Below are 16,512 nucleotides of genomic sequence, written 5' to 3'. Positions count from 1 at the left end.
TACCTACAAAGGAGTGCCCGTTAGACTGTCAGCTGATGGTTCTCAAAAGAAACCTTACAGGCAAAGGAGGGGCTGGAAAAGAAGTATTCCAAGTCATGAAAGCAACAATCTACATCAAGATTGCTCTATCCAGCAAAGCTTTCAGTTAGAATGGAAGGGCAGATAAAGTGGCTGTCCCAGAGAAGGTCAAGTTAGAGGAGTTCATCATCACCAATCCATTATTATATGAAATAAACAGACAATCTAAGAAAAAGAAGCTCAAAACTATGAACAGTAAAATGACAACAAACTCACAACTATCAACAAATGAACCTAAAGGAAAGAAGAGCGATGGAAACAAAATTAAGCAAACAACTAGAACAGGAACAGAATCAGAGAAATGAACATCACATGAAGGGATTTCAGTGGGAGGGGGAAGGGAGGAAAAGGGGGGAAAAGGTACAGGGAAGAAGCAGTATATTGGTAGGCATAAAATAGATGGGGAGATAAAAAAATGGTATAGGAAACAGAGGACTCAAAGAACTTATATGTACAACCCATGGTCATGAACTAAGGTGAAGGAAATGGTGGAAGGTTAGGCGGGCAGGGCAGAAATTGGGAAAAACTGCTAATAGCATAATCAATAAAAAATACTTAAAAAAAAGAAGAAAACTTTACCATCTGTAACAGCACGAATGAACCTATAAGGTGTTATGCTAATTGAAATAAGTCAAACAAAGACAAATATCATGATTTCACTTATATGTGGGATTTAAAGAACAAGATATAAAACAGATGAACAAATAAGACAGAAACAGACTCATAAATAGAGAATAGACTGATGGTTGCCAACAGGGAAGAGGAGGGCAGGCAGGTGAAAAAGGTGAAGGGATTTAAGTAGTACAAATTTGTGCCCTAACCAGTGGGGCTATGGGTTGGGCATTATCCCAACCCATAATGGAGTGAGAAGTGACCCCAGAGTGAGGGGTCACCGGTTTGATTCCCATCAGGGCATGACTGTGTTGTGGGGTTTTGTCCCCAGTTGGGATGTAGGCAAGGGGTGGCTGATTGATGTTTCTCTGTGAACATCAGTGTATCTCTACTTGCCTTACTCCCTCCCTTCCCCTTTGTGTAAAAACTAAATAAATTTTAAAAAGAAGCACAAATTTGTAGTTACACAATAGTCATGGGGATGTTTAATGTACAGTATAGGGAATATAGCCAATAATATTATAACAAGTATGTAGAATTCTAGGTTACTGGAAATATCAATGGGAAACTGGGAGTATATGACTGTCTAACCACTATTGCTATACACCTGAAACTAATACAAAATAACATTGAATGTAAACTTTAATTGAAAAAAAAATCTAAAAAAAAAAAGATAGAAAAGGTTAATAAAATGATTAAATGAGCCCTGGCTGGGTAGCACCGTTGACTGGAGCATTGTTCGTGCACCAAAAATGTTGTGGGTTCAATCTCCTAGTGGATTGAGAAGGGGAAGTGACAGATTTACCCTTACATAGATGTTTCTATCTGTCTCTAAAAATCAATAAACATATTCTTGGGTGAGCATTAAAAAAGAAAGAATTAAATGACCTCACAGGTCCACACTAATGAACATAAGCTTATTTTTCATAAGATGGAATACTTAGTTTTATGTGTACTTAATGCAGAGCCATAATGTTTATATGAAATATCAGCCCATAAGCCCTACAGTTAATTATGATTCCACTCCAGAGATCCTTATCTTGCTGTTACTTTTTTATTGTCCTGTGTTGGAATCCTTCAATTTATAGAAGTGGGAAGCAAAGAGCACCTAGGGTAAGACACTAGGGGAGCTATGACTCTAAACAATAACAACAATAATTTTTTCCATCTCATTCTATCATTTTTGTGGTAAAAAATTGGTTCACTTATTAATGCTGATAGCAAGCAAAACAAAATCTAAATAATATATTTTAATAAGACAGTTTTTTACTATGTTACATTCAAGTTAAAGAAAGAGTGAAAAAACTGCAACAAAAACAAGGTCCTTTGGTCCTTTCCACAAGTAACCTAACTTTTAAGAAAGTTACAAACATATCTCATCACAATTCATCTGACAACTTCATGAATGTTCTTTTCAGAATTCTAGACTAAATGTTATTTATTCAAAGGATCTGGTTTTATAAATTTTGTCCCCCAAAATAAAACTTCTTGAGAACTTCAGGAATGTTAATTCATTCACACTTCATAGCTAATAGAAATTTGTACCATATCATAAACTATAGTTTAAACATTACTGAAACTTTTTGAGTCCCACTGAGGATATGTTCATTGATTATTAGAGCAAAAGGAAGGGAGAGAAAGAGGTAAGAGCAAAACAAAGATGTGAGAGAAACATCTACTGGTTGCTTTCCATATGAGCTGAGACTGGGACCAACCTGAACCTAGGTATGTGCCCGACTGGATGAAATCTGCAACCTTTGGTTTGTACAGGACAATGTTTCAATCAACTGAGCCACTCATCCAGAGCTAAATTTTTCCTTTTAAAAAATTATTTTAATTTTATGATTTGAGAGAAATCAATTTCTTGTTCCAGTATTTTATTTATACATTCACTTGGTTGATTCTTATATGTGCCTGACTGGGGATGAACCACAACCTTGGCATATCAGGATGACACTCTAACCAACTGAGCTACCCAGCCAGAACAAAACTTTTTTCACTTATATAAATGAGTGTTCAACTGAGTCATTTTAGTACCCTTTTCTTCTTCTGTTACATTTTAAAATCACTGATATTTATATAAGGAGAAGAGTATAAACTAAACATAGTTTAGTTTGACTTAATGCAATATAAAAAGGACAAAAATAAAAAAAAATCCAGCAGTAATCAAAACTACTTGCAAACAATGGTCTGCAAGTTTTAATTATGTCCACAATTAAGTATCTAACTACAGGCTGCTTTTTTGTAATTATCAATTATTTGCTATGCTTTAAAATTGACAAGCACCTTATTTATCCACATCAACATTAAATAAACAACTTCATTTCAGTCCAGGTGAAAAATGGGAACACTGAAACATAAAAGAAATACATGGTAAGACTTCTGGTTTTAACCTCCTTTCAGAACCTTGGTTTTAACCTCCTATCAGCATGTACGGGAGACAACTGATAGATGTTTCTCTTACTTCAATGTTTTGCTCTTTCTCTCCCTTCCTCTCTCTCTAATAATCAATGCACATAAGATGAAGTTTGTGCTTATACAAACAAACACATCTAAAACTTAAGAAATAATTACAAAATAAAAAAGAAAAACAATGTAGGAAATATACCCAAAAGAATGATTTTCAATGGATATTATTTTAAGTCTTCAACATATTCAATTACTTTTAACATATCTTTCAATATAGAGATCCTAAATTTTTATGATACTGTCTATCGGGCTCAACTCTTAATCAATAAACAAAAGGTGTACATAGTAGTAAACTGACAACAAACATGAATGAACAAATTCATAAAACGTTTGCAAATATATTTTTACAAGTTCAATGATGTATAAATTAATCAAGATACCACAGTTTAGTGATCAGTTTAGCAAACATTAAATGCCATTCCTACCCCTGAGGAAAGCTTACAATATGGAAACAAAAACTCTTCTGTTGTATGGAAAGTAATACAATTCTTTGGTGGGGAAAATTTGGCATTAACCATCAAAAGCTTTAAAAATGTTGACATTTTGACTTAGCAATTCTGCCTACAGAAACTTTTCTCAAGAAAAAAAGTGTGCCAAGTTTCAAATATTCTTGTGAACCCTGTTTACAATTAAGAAACTGCCTAAAATAACAGATTATTAAATAAAATATACAGATAAAGAGCTAATTATATTTGAGAGGAGCTAATAATACATATAACAATAAAATGTCAAGTGCTTCTCCCTGCCCATGCCAAGTCAAGACCAAGACAAGGGTTTATATTCTTACCACTTCTACTAAATATTGTATTAGAAAAAGAAATAAATAGAGAACCTGGGAGGCCAAAATATTTCCATAATAATACTAAAATTATCTGCCTTGTTCACTGTGTTGGTATTTGCACCACTGGTGAAAAAGCAATGATGGGTAAAACTGCTGAGTAGTTTTGTCCACTATCATGCACTTGCAGAAAAGAAAAAAATATCATCTTCACTTATGGTTGTCATTCAAACACCAGCTGGTCAATACTGTTCTGGAGCTCACCACCTGGACTTTAATAGAGTATGAAAAGTTCATTATGTATATAGTTTAAAATTCTTCACTGTAGAATGTTTAAGAAACTACCATTTGCCAGGTTTTGATGCCATGTCCAAAAAAGAAAGAAAGAAAGAAAAAACCCAAAGCAAAACAAAAAATCCAAAAACAGAAACAAAACCCAAAAAAGTCTGCAGTAAAAAATGGGAAACCATATAAATGCTGAAAGAAAGTAGAGGAACAGGTATCTCAGACACAAAGGACTATTTTATAGCCATGAAACTTCTATTTTAAAATGACATAACACACTAAAATTTAGCCTAAACAAATCAACAGAATACAAACCTATATGTCATATACTCTGAATTATATTTTCTACAACCATAGAAGCAAAGACTAAAAGCAAAAAAAAGTACACCCCAAATTTCTACAGTGCTTACTTCTGGTTAGAAGGGTAAGGTGACAGGTATTATGATTTCTTCCAAATATTCTACAATAACCACATAGTATTTGCATAACCAGAGAAAAAGATTAATTGGAAAAAAAAGGAAAAAAACTACTAGCAGCATTCCATTAAAGCAGCAAGTATCTAGGTTACAGTAAGTAATTTAAGTTACTTTTCAGTCCTTTCCCAAAAGTCTAAGTTGGTCAATAGCTAAAAAGCACTAAAAAGGCCAAAACCCAATACCAACAACACCTTCCTTGTCTTAAATATAAAAAATTCCTCCCCAAACCACATGTGTCGTGAAAAAGTCACAAAAAAAGATTTGCTATTTGGCAAATAACTTTCCTTATATCTTAATTTTATCAGAACAAGACTGTTTTTAAAACATAGGTCTCTGAATTAAAGGCAAGAAACTTAAAATTAAGCAATAAAATACTGATTTAAAAATGAAAACCAGAAAACAAGCAGTTCAACAGTAAATACTGGTAAAGCAAAAATTTGAGATTTTAAGTTACATAATTACAAATTAAACAAAATTCGATTAAGTAATATTACTTTATCTTCCGCTTCACTTCAACCCTTTTTATTGGATGATATATTTTTAAAGATTTTATTTATTTATTTAAAGAGAGAGGGAAGGGATAGAGAAAGTGACAGAAACATCAATGTGTGGTAGCCTCTTGTGTGTCCCCAAGTGGGGACCTGGCCTGCAAAACAGGCATGTGCCCTAAATGGGAATCAAACAAACAACCCTTTGGTTCACAGGCCAGCACTCAATCTGCTGAGCTACACTAGCCAGAAGTATTGGATGGTTTTTATTTAATTTTTTTCTTTTGTTTTTGCAGAGTGTGAAGTTTTTATTCATTCTCCAAGAAAGGATAAAAAGGGCCTGGTATGGTGAAATATACCAGCCTTGAGGGGTGGGGGCTTTTGGGGGGGCTAATTTTTACATTAAAATAGATATTAGTAAACAAGGGTGGGGTAGTGGTTATGGAGATTTTCAATTAAAACACTTTAGATGTAAACCACAATGGGTAAAATACAGTAATTCCTGAAAATTCAGAGAACAAGTAGATCACACAGCTTTATTAACTAAAATATTCTATATTAACCTGAAAGTTGAGAGAAAGACAACATCCACACATAAAACATAAACAAAATGATACAAGTACTAAAGCCAAAAGTTTACTGACTTAAGGTAGAAGATCACTTATGGCTTACCAGGACTATGATGAGTTGCAAATCCTCCATTCTGAAATTCGTCTCCTGCCACATTCATTCTACCAGGATTAAAAGGTCCTACTCCAGTCTTGGTCTGTGAAGTTAAAGATGGGGGTGTATGTTTGTATATTAACACCAGTTACTTGACTGAAGTCCTTTAGCGACATCTCCCAAGTTGGTATTCTACAGTCATGTTACAAGTGTACTCATTAAGTTCATATCTCGCCCAGCATTCACAGAGCTTACACCTGTATCTAAGGTTGTAAAACTAGCAATCTGAATTTCAGAGTCGATTCTGCACTGATAACACTATCACCCATTCCTGCATTTACCTTTCTTCTTGAAAGACTGGAAGTGGAGAAATCCACATCTTTGGTTCTGTTTCTAGTTTCTGGAAGTCCCCATTCAGTAAAACTGGAAGAAGTTTTCTTTTCCTCTCCATTTGTTTCTATGTCCTCTTCATCATCAATAACAATGGTCTCACTTATAGTTCCCTTCTGAGAAGCCAAATCTCTCGAGGAAGAAAGAATCATGGAATAATTTCCTTGTAGCTTTTCATTTCTTGATGAAGCAAATATGAAATTTCTTTGATCAGCTATTGCTGAAGAAGTGGAAGGAGGTTGTATAGATTCAATAAACACAACATCATCATCATCATCTTCCACTGTTGAGTTTCTAGATCTATTAACTAAAGGACTAGTTGGGTCACCAAATGAACTTCCTACTTTCATGAGACTAGCTGTCATGGCTTTACTACCTAAAAACACAGGAGTCTGTTGTGTCAAGTCTAATTCTCCTGCTGAACCTGTGTTCAAGCCAAAGAACCTATAAGAGACAGAGAAAAGAAAAAAAGTTATAGTATATTATGATTATTATAAGAAAGGACACAGAAGAAATTTTAAGTTATATTCATGTGATTTTGACCTTTTTAAAAAGATTTTATTTATTTACTTTTATAGAGAGGGAAAGGGGAGGAGAAAGAGAGGGAGAGAAACATCAATGTGTGAAAGAGATACACCAATTGGTTGCCTCTCACATGCCTCCAACTGGGTACCTAGCCTGCAATCCAGGCATGTGCCCTGACTGGGAATTGAACCAGCAACCTTTCAGCTCACGGGCTGGTACTCAATCCACTGAGCAGCACCAGCCAGGCTGACTGAACTTTTAAGACACCCATTCAGTTTTTCCTTTCCCACTAACCATATTGTGCTTATTTCTTCAGAGTTTGATGAAAACTAATTATTTGATTTTTGGTAGTCCTTAAAAAAAATCTACTCAACTAACAGTATAGTCCTCACTTAACATCAGTATCTTCTGCAACTTTACGCAAAATATTTAAGGAAACCAATTTTACCACAGGCTAATTGATACAAACAAAAGCTAAGTCCCTATAACATTTCGTCAACAATATAATGAAACATTATTTGAGGAACTGCTGCACTCAATTTAACTCACTCACCCTTTATAGGAAAATATACCTGTTTTCCTTTAAAATAGAAAACATTAACAAAATAACTTATCTAACTATTAATAACCTAGAGCCCAAATATAATCAATATACTACAAATACTAATTATTGTTACTGTCCAATTTCTATTTCCATAGTCTTTTGTTATTGTTTTCAAATTCTCTAAACTTCCAACATAACTATGTGATTAAATCTTTCCAAATAATTTTTGTAAAGATTTTATTTATTTGTGTAGCAAGAGGGGAAGAGAGGAAGAAAGAGAGGGAGAGAAACATCAATGTATGGTTGCCCCCTGTGCGCCCCGTACTGGAGACCTGGCCTGCGACCCAGGCATGTGCCCCGACTGGGAATCGAACCAGCGACTATTTGGTTTTGCAGTTCCTTATACATTATTTATTTATTAAACACACTACCCACCAATAATGAAATAGACCTTTGTGAAAACTGTGCAGTTGTGTGCATGTTTGCTTTTATGTTCCTTTTAACATTGAATATTGCCATTGAATAAAATGGATATAAATATAATGCTAGAATAAAATATAATGCTAGAGGCCACCTTTGTGGCCTCTAGCATTATATTGCTCTTCCCATCTACCACAGAAGAAAGTGTAAGCATCAATCCACTGAGCCACACTAGCCAGGGCCCAAATAATTTTAAATGTATACTTGTTTTATTCATAATTTGTCAAGTTTTAGGCTACCAAAAGTGATTCTAATGGTTACTATTTAACAAAAAATTTTTTAACCTCATCTTAAATCCACTGATCCATTTTATTCCATGGTAATATGCAATGTTAAAAGGAACATAAAAACAAACATGCACACAACTGCAGTTTTCACAAAGGTCTATTTCATTATTGTTGGGCAGTGTGTTTAATAAATACATTTAAATAATGTATAAGGAACTGCACAAAGGCTGCACTATTAAGTAGATAACCAATTCAACTTGAAACCAACAAATAACTGTGTAAATATTTGAAACACAGCTCTTGTTTAGCTCAGCCTTTGTTTTGATCACCTTCTTAGAGGGGAAAATAGCCTGTTGTTCACAATGTAAATATATTAAAACCAAATCTTCTGATATCCATTCCCAGAGCTCCCCCCCCCCTTTCCATTTTTCCTTTTTTAATAGTTGTTGTTGGTGGTGGTCTGTTGATCCATTCTCAAAGCTTTCTTTCAGCTGGATTAAGCCTCTAACTCCGGGGCAAGCCCAAGTTTGTAGCCTCTAGCATTATAATGCTCTTCCAATCTACCACAGAAGAAGTGTAAGCATCACACCAGGCCTCACAGTCTGAGTTTAGCCCACTCCAATTAAATTAGAGTTGTTGATTTAAAAAAAAAAACACAAACATTTTACTTACTTATTTTTAGAGCAGGGGAGGAGGGAGGAAGAAAGGGAGAGAAACACCAGTGTGTGGTTGCCTCTCACATGGCCCCAAATGGGGACCTGGCCCGCAACCCCGGCATGTGCCCTGACTGGGAATTGAACCAGCAACCCCTTGGTTCGCAGGCCCGCACTCAATCCACTGAGCTACACCAGCCAGGGCAAGTTGTTGATTTTTGCAGAAATGGAAGTCAGGGGATCCAAATGACAAACAGCTGCAATGCCAAAGCAAGTGCAGTTGGTACCTAATGTCCAAGGAAGGTTTACTGAAGTGTCAAGATCTGCACATACTTACTGATAAATTGAACCTCAAAATTCTGTCCCATCACTGACATTAGTGCATAGCTGGAAGTCCCCAGTCCTAAAGCCCACTGCAAAGTCATTTCTTATCAGCTTTGATCTGGCACTCTCAAAGGTCATCTGGTACCCAGCAAGCCAGCCCTCGTAACCAAAGACAGCTGAACCATGGATTGGAAGTCCAGCAAAAACAAAGTCAACATTGCAACCAAGAATTATACATTCCCTCTTGTAAGAAGACTTGATTTACCACTTTTCTTTCCTGTGTTTGGTGAAAATGTGATTATCAAATGTCAGTTTCAAACCTTGACAAATCTGGTCTTCAATTACAATTTCTGTTCCCAGAGTGTTATCAGTGTTCCATTTCTCTGTGAGTGTGTTCCATACTGACACTATTTATATTTGGCCTCCGAAGTCCCAGTAATTTTACTAGTGTCTGTATTAGATGAACCAGATGTTGAGAATTCCATGCCACTGAATGACTTTGTTTTCACGTCCAGTCCCACCAACCCAAGACCAAATCCTTTGTTGAAAATATCTCTGACAGCCTTGCCAAAGCCAGCATATGATAGAGGGATATGCATTGGGTACGCACAGCTCTGTCCATAGGTTGCCATGGCGAGGCTGTGTGAAGAGGTAATTTAGTGGTCTCCTGAGGGGGGCCATTGCTGCCTCTTGGCTCGAGGCAGGGCTACAGCTGCAAAGAGGCACTGTTCTGCAGGCTTGCAACCCTGTCCTCCCCCTCCAAATCATTTTTGTCTTGTCCAGGAAGTGTCAGAGATGATGCTACATTTTCTATGTAAAGTTCTAAAAACAACACCATGAAGCACAGATATAATTTAATCCATTTCACAGATCAGGAAAGAGAAGCTAATTAAATTATTCTGAGTAAGCCCAGATGGGGCTTAAACTCAGGGCTTTAATTGTAGGCCACAAATTATTCACCACTCTGTTATATTCAACAAACACTTCTTTGTACCTACTATGCACTTGAGTATGACAAAAGAAAGGTTCTAACAGAGGGATACAGTTGAAGAATTTGGAGAAGTGAATAATGAATAAAAAGAGGCCCCACAAGGCTCTTGCAGGTGAGAGATGAAGATATGTGCACAGACGGTAGTTAAATTGATCTTGAATAGGAATCACTATCTCAAAAAGGCCAGAGGGAAAAAGGCAGGCATAACTGTAATGCACATAAGTACATAGGAATGACAGATGGGAAGCTGTTAAGTTTATCCACGCTTGCCTCAGTTTTCTAGCTAGAAACTTGAGAGTGTAGGAGGCAGGAATTGTATGGGTGCCCAATGTTTTTAAAAAAACTTCATTTGGCAGTCATCATTCCATTTGAAATACCTCATATTGAAATATGCTAAGTAACAGTTCTATTCTGAAATTTTTCACAAGTAATTTAATTGATGATAGTTATAGTCACGTAACAGGTGACATTTATTCCTAATAGGTACTATGTCAATAATATGCTCTTTCAATGAATGCTTACAAGAGGTAGGATCTATTCTTTTTCCCACTCTACCAATTAGGAAACTAAGATTCAGAAGGAAAAAAATCTGTGTCTGCCCAAGTCTCCATTACTGGAAAGGATAGAGTCAATTGAAATCTAAGAAACTTGACTCCAGAATCTATTTCATAGCTACTATGTAACGTGCAATTAATGTATAAAACAATTTTTATAAAATCACTTATCTTTTATCACAATAAGCAAATTCATTAAAACAAAATTAACATTCAACAAAGTCTATTTCAGCCCTAACCATTGTGGCTCAGTTACTTGAGCATTGGTCCACCAAGCAAAAGGTCACTGGTTGTATTCCTAGTCAGGGCACAGGCCTGGGTTGCAGGCCAGGTCCCCAGTAGTGGAAGTGTGAGAGGCAACCACGCATTTATGTTTCTCTCCCTCTTTCTCCCTCCGTTTCCCTCTCTCTAAAAATAAAAATAAATAAAATCATCCTAGCTGGTGTGGCTCAGTGGATTGCATGCTGGCCTCCAAACCAAAGGGTTGCTGTTTCAATTTCCAGTTAGGGCACATGCCTGGGTTGTGGGCTAGTTCCCCAGATGGGTATATGCAAGAGGCAACTGATCAATGTTTCTTTCACACATCGATGTTCCTCTCCACCCTCCGTTCCCATCTCTCTAAAAATAAGTAATAAAATCTTGAAAAGCCAGTGTGCATTTAACTTAACCATCAAACGCTTCCTTAAAACCATAAACACAAGACTACAGAAAAGTTTTTATTATTTCTTTTTTTTTTTTCCTTCAAATTATCTCTGGTGCCCTGACCGGGAATAAAACTGGCAACCTTCAATGCACTGGACAACGCTCTAACCAACTAAGCCACGCAACTAGGGCAGTTTTTATTATTTCTATAATATTATTCAAAAAGAGAAAAAACACCATGATTTAGCTAACTAGCTGTGTGCCACTGAGCAAATTACTTCATCTAAATAAGTTTTCATTTTCTAAACTGTAAATGGGGATCGTATGACTGAGATTTTGATTGACAGAGATTAAGTTGGTAGATTGATCATACACAACTAACTTCACACCCTTCTAAAGTCTCCATAAACAACACACAGGAAAAAAGAAACAAAATCAACAAAATTTTATAAGCAGTAGAGTGGATAACTAACTCAGCCAACCCAAGAGCTAAACTCTGAAACAGTGATGGAAAAGCTGGGAATCTGAATTAGGCTGCAGAATCCTCAAAGGGCTTCAGATACCCTTGAAATAGGGGTAGGTGGCTAAACTAAGAAGACTGGGAAATCCTTGATCCCTTTTCTCCCTGCATGTTCATGTTGACAGGTCTTTCCCTACTCTGGAACAGGTTCTCGACTTTTTTCTCTAGAGAGGATAGAATGTAAGATCTTTTTTGGGGTTCATCAACCAAGGTCAAATGCTTCAATACCATGTAAATGAAATGACCCCAATCCCACCGATCCCAGAGAGTTGCATCTAAACCTCTATCTTCCAGGCAGCAAACTCTTTCCTGGAAGACTTCTTTCTCAAAATTACTCTTCCCTGTGGAATTAGGAACCATGAAAAAAGAAAGACCTAAAGATAAGCACTCAAGAGGTTCTCCACCAATGAGCAAAAGACCATAAAAAATGAACATTTCTCATATAAAAAAGACCTTCCAGGAATTTTAGCAGATATGGAAAACTCAGTTAAAAGGCTTGACAGATAAATCTAAGCAAATTTCAGGAAATCAAACAATAAAGGATAAGAATTATAGCTATCATTAACAATATACACAGGCAGTGGTATCTCAATACTCATAGTCACGTGATGAGTGCTGAATGAATTTTTCCCATATGAAATAATGTAATTAGAAACAAATCTCTGGCTGGCGTAGCTCAGTGGATTGAGTGCGGGCTGTGAACCAAAGTGTTGCAGGTTCGATTCCCAGTCAGGGTACATGCCTGGGTGGCAGGCCATGACCCCCAGCAACCGCACGTTGATGTGTGTGTCTCTCTCTCTCTCCCTCTCTCTCTCTCCTGCTCTCTCTCCCGCGCTCTCTCTCTCTCTCTCTCTCTCTCTCCCTCCCTCCCTCCCTCCCTTCCTCCCTCTCTCTCTCTCTCTCTCCCTTCCCTCTCTAAAAAAATAAAAATAAAAAAAATCTTGAAAGAAAGAAAGAGAGTTCCCCAGAACTTTCACATTTTACTGGGCTAATATTAAGTAATGAGGTTGTTTGTAATACAGAACTATAAAACTAAACAGACATGAATAAAAAAGCAATTAATTATATAAAATAAAATAAAATTTAACTTTACCTGTACTGAGAGGAGTTCCTGACATAATGGGATGGTGGTGAGGTAGAGGGAGTGGAGTTCTCTTCCAAGATAATTTCAGATTTCTCAAGGGTTTCTTCTGTTTTTTGTCTCTTGGCTTCACTGAACACTGCTGGCGACTCAGATTTAGGGAGCTCAACTAACAACCTATCAAGAGAAACTTGTTTCTGTCTACGTTTCAAAATGTTTCTAAAGTGTGACATTGTTTGTTCATTAATCAGGTCCACATTCCGGCTTGCTAGAGCTTTGTTTGGGTGATACATTTCCACAAAGTTTTGAACTTCAACCCATTTACCACACATTTCTTTAATCAATGCAGTAGATGCTTCCTCCCTTTCCTCTGTATCACCCGCAGAAATGTCCTCAGCCACTATCTGCAGCTGCTCCTTTGGAAGTTCCTGCAGATCCTCAGTGCTGAGCTCTGCACTCTGCTCCTCCACTAATTCTTCAACATCTCCATCATTGACTTCTCCGTGCTTTACCACACTATGAATACCAGTTCTCTTTTTAAATTTATCAAACCATCCATGACTGGCTTTGAACACTTCAGTGCTCTCACCACTTGTTCCAGGCTTGTTTTTTAACAGATCAGCATGCAATTGTCTAGCTTTCTCACAAATTATTGCCTCAGAAATGCTGTCACCTGCTAACTCTTTTTCATTAATCCAGATGTAAAGCACTTTTTCAACTTCTTCCAACGTCTGTGAACGTTGCTTACTCACAGACTTTACACCTTTAGCAACACTTGCTGCTTTTATGGCTTCCTTATTTCTCACTATCGTTGAAATTGTCGTTCTCGGCATCTTGAACATAAGAGCGATATCAGTCACACCTATCCCACTCTCATACTTAGCTACAATCTCTTTTTCTTTTCGATTGTGGTTCTTATTAACTGCCTTTTAGGCTTAGTAGTATCACTCTTAACCTTTTTACGACCCATGGTTAGCCCTTAAGTTGCACAAAAGAACAAGACAGTTAATGACGAATGTGTGGGGGTTCTGCAATGTTCATGGGCTTCTGTAAGAATGATATGACCACCTGTGTTTCATCGTGAGAGAGGGGCACCAAATGGTGAGCAAGCGACAAGTGATGAAGCATTTTCTCTTGCAGGACAGCATTGTGACTCATGTAAGTTCTAGCGAGGGGATGAGTTCCGAGCAAGTGCCAAGTGCTGAAACATTTTTTTCTCTCGTCAAAACAAGATGAGTAAAGGATTTGACTGTCTATGTGTGTGTGTGTCCCACAATTTATGGGCCAGGCACTTTACCAATTTTTATACTCATTTCAATCTTCATAGCAATCCTGGGGAGAGAAACATAACTTACTCATTTATAAAATGTGCATACTAAAAAAACATTTAACTGAGTAGAATGTGCATTTGTGAATATGCATAACAAAGGTGCAAGTATTGACCCTTCGTTTACACTTGTCAAAGAGAGCAGTTGTGTATCCTACTCTGGCTGCCACTAAAACCTGATCCTTTTTTCCACATCATGATGAAATACCCTAGAAACACTCTGATGAGAAAATGGCTTTTCTAAGTGATTATAACAGGGTCAGTGACTTGCCCTGTCAATCTCAGTCCCTGCTAGTTCCCTTTCGCTAAGGCGGTCCATCAGAGCTCTACAATCATACCTACATTCCATCATCTTCACAAACTACTGGAGAATGTGAAATATCACCCCTGCAGGTTTCGTAAGAAAATTACCCTGCTGAATACTATTCAATCCTAAAAGCTAGACATAGCACTCTACATCCCGACACACTGTCCTGGATCTTAACTAAAAAGGTGTGCTGTGAAGCATGATAGAGTAAGTGCAAAGCCAACTTTGGCCAGGAGCAACAAGGGCAAAGAAAGAGAAGGCAGGAATACTAGGAGAACTAGGAGAACAGGAGAAAACCAACCACAAGTTTCTTTTTGATGACCAATGGAAACTATCTGATTAGCTTGAAAGGACAAAACAGGCAGACCAAAGACAGTACTGCAGGGGTGTCCAACCTTTTGGCATCTCTGGGCCATATTGGAAGAAAAGTTGTTTTGGGCCACACATTGAATACACAAACACTAACAAAAACTGATGAGCCAAAAAAAAAAGGTTTTAAGTAAATTTACAATTTTGTGTTGGGCTGCATTCATAACCATCCTGGGCCACATGCAACCTGTGGGCTGTGGACACCTTCACCAGAATCCCAGATAATGAATGTAGAATCATTAAAAAAAAAAATCATCATTTTAAGCCTAATACAATTGGGTCAAGGAGGGATTGGTGTTAAAACTGTTACCTGAATAGCTGACAGAGAACTGGGTGTTTTATTGTGCCAAAACAAACACCAAACAGATTACTTTCTGGTAAAAAGGAAAAAACATTCATGTCATAATGAAAGGATCAGGCAGTCACTACCAATTGAATGTTCCACCTCAAAACCATGAGTACTGTGATAACTAGACTACCTATCTCCTGTTAGGATGTTGGCTGAGTGTGACTCTGGGGACAGGGTCCCCCCAAGCAATTAGCTCTTTTGACTTCAAGATAAAAGAGAGGTAAGTCACACAAACAACAATGTACTATTGCACTCAGTGTATGAAACAGAAAAGCAGGGTAAAATTACTCACAAAGGGTATATTTTCCTCCTTAATTTCTGCCAAAGCGTCACCAAATTGGCCTGAAGGTGATTCTAGGTCCTAAAATGAGAGAAAAGATGAAAAACACTTTAGTTGCAGCCAACCTGGATGTTGCACAATTCCTACGCTGCAGAGGGAAGAAGCAGAGGGACAAAGAATAAAGGAGTTCAGCGCTCTTTTGCCCTCCCCAACCACCAATGCGGCGGGAAACCAGATTTAAAAATCTATGGTGACAAAACCACCAGGATGAAATCTGTTCCTTCAAACTACAGAACGGGGACGGAGGTACCTGGCCAACTCAAGGGTAAGGGGCAAGGGTGCCGGACCAGCAAGAGAATGGCATTCCCTCCTGAATGGGCCCACCCGGCGTCACTCCAGTCACTCCAGACAGCAACTCAAAGGTAGGAGCTCACATCCCGCTGGGTTGAAATCTCCCACTTGTCCCAAGTGTTTTGCCCAGGACCCGAGATTTTCCGTCCCTTTACGCCTTAAAATCGTGCCCTAATAAGGCCTGAAGGAGTGTACGGAGCAGGACTCAAGAGTGGACACGGAACCTTGCCCCCAAACTTGAGGACCCCGCCACAATCTGGCTCAGCTCCGGGAAGGAGAGGAATGGGCGCCCCTCCCCCATAGCACCCGTAGAGAAAGGAACATGCCCGCGCGACTCCACTACCCTGCTTCCTCACCGGCCCCTCCCCACCTCACGGAAGCCCTGAGGCCACAAGCGATACCAGGAGCAAGTACGGACCAGTCCCCGGAACCAACGTGCAGCGGGAACGGCACCCGAGCTTCAGGGGCCAGCCCCGGGCCGGTAGAAAGCTCCGGAAGCCGCCTTCACTCATCCCCGCCTTTCGAAACTGCGCTACACACAGCCACACCGTTTGCGGATCCAGAATGCTAAGACCGCGAGGACGCACCTCACCCGGTTCTGGATGCGGCTCCCAGGTAGGAACTTTCCCCACCCCGACCTACCCTCTTCGGAAACCACACAACCTCCGCAAGATCCACTCCCGAGTTCAGCTCTGCGAACAGAAGGGGAGACGGAGAAAGCGAAGGAGGCGGTGGCGCTGGCACCGGCT

At 38.4% G+C, this 16,512-nt stretch overlaps 1 protein-coding gene and 1 pseudogene across 2 annotated transcripts in view; both read right to left on the bottom strand.

Annotated features, from left to right (window-relative positions):
• The window catches only part of ZMYM5 (zinc finger MYM-type containing 5), a 41,161-nt gene extending 24,649 nt beyond the window's left edge, over positions 1 to 16,512 (bottom strand). Inside the window, exons 1-5 of one of the 2 annotated variants that reach the window (XM_028531780.2) lie at positions 16,406 to 16,512; positions 15,425 to 15,493; positions 12,793 to 14,112; positions 6,191 to 6,683; positions 5,859 to 5,952 (exon numbers count right to left, since the gene is read on the bottom strand). In XM_028531780.2, the coding sequence (XP_028387581.1) occupies positions 5,859 to 5,952; positions 6,191 to 6,683; positions 12,793 to 13,622 (1,417 nt within the window). In that variant the 5' untranslated portion in view covers positions 13,623 to 14,112; positions 15,425 to 15,493; positions 16,406 to 16,512. The remainder of the gene's footprint in view (positions 1 to 5,858; positions 5,953 to 6,190; positions 6,684 to 12,792; positions 14,113 to 15,424; positions 15,494 to 16,405) is intronic. The other variant, XM_036018391.1, reaches the window with a different exon arrangement.
• LOC114512747 lies at positions 7,985 to 10,853 on the bottom strand (annotated as a pseudogene).

The sequence above is a fragment of the Phyllostomus discolor genome, chromosome 2, assembly GCF_004126475.2.
Source record: "Phyllostomus discolor isolate MPI-MPIP mPhyDis1 chromosome 2, mPhyDis1.pri.v3, whole genome shotgun sequence".
NCBI classification, from domain to species: Eukaryota; Metazoa; Chordata; class Mammalia; order Chiroptera; family Phyllostomidae; genus Phyllostomus; species Phyllostomus discolor.
This window is presented reverse-complemented; position numbering and strand designations above follow the sequence as displayed.